This window comes from Myotis brandtii, unplaced genomic scaffold (genome assembly GCF_000412655.1).
Source record: "Myotis brandtii unplaced genomic scaffold, ASM41265v1 scaffold1595, whole genome shotgun sequence".
Classification (NCBI taxonomy): Eukaryota; Metazoa; Chordata; class Mammalia; order Chiroptera; family Vespertilionidae; genus Myotis; species Myotis brandtii.
Genome location: NW_005355815.1, coordinates 15,536 through 20,631, shown reverse-complemented (window position 1 = coordinate 20,631; position 5,096 = coordinate 15,536). Strand labels below are relative to the sequence as shown.

At 48.6% G+C, this 5,096-nt stretch overlaps 1 protein-coding gene across 1 annotated transcript in view; it reads left to right on the top strand.

The window, feature by feature from the left end:
• Positions 1-4,333: 4,333 nt before the first annotated feature.
• The window catches only part of LOC102249992 (ubiquitin carboxyl-terminal hydrolase 17-like protein 6), a 4,988-nt gene continuing 4,225 nt past the window's right edge, over positions 4,334-5,096 (top strand). Inside the window, 2 exon segments of the mRNA XM_014536265.1 lie at positions 4,334-4,358; positions 4,799-5,046. Of these exon segments, the coding sequence (XP_014391751.1) occupies positions 4,334-4,358; positions 4,799-5,046 (273 nt within the window).

The window sequence follows — 5,096 nt, the reverse complement described above, 5'->3', positions numbered from 1 at the left end:
CCATTTCCAGACCCTCCCCCCACCCCCGCCCCCCCCAAGAAGCCCAGGACTCAGATAGATTCTGTCTTCTTTTTGTTGCTCCTTCGATTAGATCCTTAGCCTTATCTCTGACAATGCCTGAATTGTTGGCATAAAAGCAGCACTCTTCTCCTAAGAAGAAGCAGATTTCACCTTTCTCTGCCATTGGTAAGTCTAATCCTGTTCTATTCTGGAGTACTACTGTGGCTGAGGAATCAACTTGATCCTGCAAGGCAATTAGGGTCTCAGCTACTTTCTCTATGTCTCCTGAAAATTCTTAGGTTAAAACTTGATAAAAGGAGACAGAGTGAGCTATTCCCCCTACCCCAGCTCCTATTCCAACCGCAATTCCGATTGCTATTAGAAGAGGAGTCACTTGCAGAGCCCTTTTATATATAGTTACTGCTTTAAGGGGGGTTTCAAGGGATTGGTTGTTGGGTATAATAGACATATCTGGGGTTATATAGCAGGAGTGCACACTCCTGTTCAATTTGCAGGCAGGCAGGGGTAAACAGTGGTCCCACACGTAGAATGTTCCTACAGTGGGGCACGAGGGGTTGGTGGTGTTTTCAGCCTTGAGAGTGGAGTTGCACAGATCATCTCAGAGGTGACATATTGGATCTTGGCCCTGGATACTGCTGAAACAAATAGGAGCAACATTAGTTAGATGCACATTGGCCATGACAGGTTCTATTATTTCTTCCGCTAAGTTCCCTGGTTTAGTTATGTTTACTGGGGTAACCATTAATAGGAGTGGTCCTGGGGAAAGACATAACCAGCAATCCCTATCCATATTAGGGTTGGTAATACTGAGTAGGTGGTGGGCTGAATCGAGGAGCTGATAGAATCAGGTGTCCGATTCATATTGCCTCTGTGGCCAAGTTCTTAGTCTGGGTACCACCAGTACCTTGGATGCTTCCTGTCATTGCTTGATTGTTTCTAGTCTGATGGCTTCCCTGACTCAGGCTCAGTCAAAAAAGCTTTGGTCCCTCATACGGGCACAACAGATGTATGCACTGATTGAGGGTCCCTGATAATGGTTGTGGAGCTTACCTGTCCAGTAGAACTGTCTTTTCCATATGCAGAGACTTATTCCAGTGTAGCAGTAGCTAGTAGAAGCAGTATGGCTTCTAGTCCATACTTCCCTATGGCTGAATTAAGGGAGGGGGTCTGCCATATAGCATTTCAAAGGGAGAGAAACCTACCTTGGCCCTCGGGGCCCAACATACCCGCAGGAGTACAAGAGGCAAGATATCTGTCCAGTGTAAGGATGTCTCTTGCAATAGCTTAGGCATAGCCTGATTGAGAGTCTGGTTCATGAGCTCCATTTTCCCTGAACTCTGAGGCCTGTAAGCTGTATGTAGGTTCCATTTACTTCCAAAAGCCTTAGCTACCTGATGTACTATTCTGCTACAAAGGCTGGGCCATTATCATATCCTATGGTCAGAGGCATTCCACATCATGAAATTATGTCCTTCAGTAATGCCTTAGTGACTTCTCTTGCCTTTTCCGTAAGAGTGGAGTATGCCTCGACCCATACTGAAAAGGTGCAAATAAAGACTAGCAGGTATTTATTTCCTCTGCTAGGCCCTATTTTCATAATGTCTATTTCTAAGTCTTAGAAGGAAGCTTGCCCACAGTGCTGAACTCCTATTGGTCCTACAGGACCCTGTTTGACGTTGTTCTGTGCACAGAGGATGCAACCTTGAGAGACTGATGCACACAAGGAGGGAGGACGGGAAATTAGGTAGTATCTGCCTAACAAAGCTTCTAGGGAAATCTTCCCTAAATGAGTGAGTTCATGCTGCTGGAGTATTACCTTATGGGCTAACTGTTCTGGGACATAGACCCTATGATCTCGGAGTATCCACCAACCTTCCTTCGTTCTCTTGCCCCCTTCTTGCTGAACCCATTCCACTTCCTGAGGAGTGTATTTTGGAGGTTCAGGTAATTTGGGGGCCAACATGATCTGTGACGGTGCTACTTGTTCTTTAGCAGCCACCTTGGCTGCAGCATTAGCACATTGGTTTCCTTCTGACACTGCGTCTTTCCCTTTCTGGTGACCTTTGCAATGGATGCCGGCTATTTCCTTGGGCTCCCGGACTGCTTCTAGTAACTTTAAGATCTCATTCTGATTTTTTTATTCCGTTTCCTGTAGCCATCAGGAGCCCCTTATCCTGGTCTATAGCCCCATGGATATGCAAGGGTAGCAGAGACATAGTGCGAATCAGTGTAAATATTGGCACGCTTATCCTTACTGAGTTCTAGGGCTCTGGCTAGGGCCCAAAGTTCTGCCCTTTGCACTGACCATTCTTCAGGCAGGGCCTGTGCTTCAATTGTCTCAAAGTTTGATACCACTGCATACCCAGCTCATCTTTTTCCTTCATCTAGGAAGCTACTGCCATCTGTGAACAATATTAAGTCTCAGCAACGAGTAAAAAGGTGGCAGGATTAAGAGTTCTCACTGCTTCTATTTGTACCCATGGATTTTCACATAGGAGCCCCTGATACTGGGTCATCTGAGCATGAGTCAGCCAGTGCTGCCCCCTAGCTTCCATTAGGTGACAACAGAATGAGGTACTTTGATATTTAAGCTTTGTCCCAAGGTAAGCTTATCTGCTTCTTTGACTAATAATGCTGTGGATGCAAGGGCCTTGAGACACCGGGGCCACCCAGAGGCAACTGGGTCAAACTGCTTGGAGAGATAGACTACTGGTCTTTGCCAGGGTCCAAACTCCTGGGTTAGAACTCCTAGGGCTACCCTGCTGTTCTCATGAACAAAGAGGTTAAAGTCCCGTGTTATATCTGGTAGCCCTAGTGCTGGGGTCACAGTGAGCTTTGCTTTAATAGTGATAAAGGCATTTTCCTGCTCAGAACTCCAGTTAATGGGTGCTTTCTCTTCCCCTTTCAAAGCTTCATAGAGAGGCTTGGCTAGGTTTGAAAACCCAGGGATCCAAATTGAACAGAACCCTGCTGCTCCCAAGAATTCCTGAATCTGCCACCGGTGCTAGGGACTGGGATGGCACATACTGCCTGCTTTACTTTCCCTAGCCTTCGTTTCCCTTGGGTGATTCAGAAGCCTAGATACTTGACTTCTTTCTGACAGATTTGTGCCTTTTTCTTGGACACCCTGTAACCTGTTTCAGTTAAGAGTCTCAGAAGGGCCCTAACCAGTTTGGCTCAGTGGATGGAGCGTCACCTGCGGACTGAAGGGTCCCAGGTTGGATTCCGGTGAGGGGCATGTACCTTGGTTGCGGGCACATCCCCAGTGGAGAGTGTGTAAGAGGCAGCTGGTCAATGTTTCTCTCTCATCAATGTTTCTAACTCTCTATTCCTCTCCCTTCCTCTCTGTAAAAAATCAATAAAATATATTTAATTAAAAAAAAAAGAATCTCAGAAGGGTTTGCGTTCCTTCCCAGCACTGAGCTCACATGGAGCTTGCCACTAGGAGGTCGTATACATAGTGAAGTAGAATGCACCCCAAATCCAGTCCTTGGGATTTAGAAAGATAAGATGCTAGTGTGCCACTAAAGAGAGTAGGGGAATTCTTGAATCCTTGTGGCAGTCTGGTCCAGGTGAACTGCTCCTTCGCCCCCGTAGTTGGGTTTTCCCACTCAAATGTGAACAAAGGCTGACTGGAGGGTGCCAGCTGAAGGTAAAAAAAAGGCATCTTTCAGATCTAGACACGTAAACCATTCTGCCTTTGATGGAATGAGTCCCAGAAGTGTGTAGGGGTGTGGTAGCACCTAATGCAAGGTTATAACAGCCTCATTAACAGTCTGCAGGTCCTGCACGGTGCAGTACTCATTAGTCCCAGGCTTTTTCACAGTCAAGAGAGGAGTGTTTTATGGAGACTGGCATCATTTATGAAGTCCCCACTGAAGCAGCCGGTCTAAGTGGACCTGGATTCCTAGGTGTGCCTCCCTTGGAATCAGATATTAGTGGATTTTAACAGGCAGTGCCTCAGGCTTTAAGTTGATTAAAGGATTCCCTTCCACCCAGACTATAGGGAATTCTTCTAATTCAGGTTCTTATGGTGAAGCCTTTGACTGGGGGGTATAAAGTTTCCATTCTTCCTCCCTCAGCACTGCGAAGGATGGGATCACTGGGGAGGTCTCCTCACATAGGTGAAGCTGTGCTGAGCCATCTGGAGCAAAAGTGATTTCTGCCCATTTTGGCTAAAAGGTCTCTGTCCATCAGAGGTACTGGACAGTCTGGGAAGTACAGGAATTCATGAATTACTTGGTGGCCGCCAAGATGGCATTGATCAGGGCGGCAGAATGGTCTATGGGTCTGGTCCCCAGTAGCTCTAATAATGGTGACCTCCTTTCCTGAGAGAGGTACTACTTTCTGTGTGACTAATGAGTGCTCAGCTCCTATATCAACCATACAGTTAACAGTCTGGAACCCAATTTTCATTCTGACCATCGGTTCTTGGGGGCCTAGCTGAAAAGAGCCCAGTCTGTTGTAGGAGGAATCAACCATTTCTAGACTAATAAGATTTTCTTCAGGTAGATCTGGTTGATAGCGACTAGACCAGTGGTCTGCAAACTGGCCCCTTGAGTGTTGTTCTTCCACAAAATACCACGTGCGGACGCACACGCCGGTACCCTCCCAGGATCAGCAGCCCCGCACACCCCCGGGGAGGATTGTGTGGCTCACTAGAGGCCCCAAAACCTTTCTAATTTCTCCCTGATGGGCTGTAGGAGCTGCAGCCAGGGGAGACCCCCGCAGTGGGGGCGGGGCTCCAGAACCTCAGCAACACCTGCTACGCTAACAGCCTTGCAGTGCCTCAGTTACACCCCGCCCCTGGCCCACTACCTGCTGTCCGGGCGGCACTCACGGGCCTGCAGGCAGCGGGCATCCTGCACCGTGTGTGCCCTGCAGGCTCACGTGACCCGGGCCCTCCTGCGCCCCGGGGACGTCATCGTGCCCAAGGGGAAGCTGCTCGCGGGCTTCCACGTGGACCAGCAGGAGGACGCCCACGAATTCCTACTATTCATGCTGGACGCCCTACAGCAGGCCTGTGTGCGGGAGAAGCAGCCACCGCCGCCACCACCGCCGCCTCCGCCGCCTTG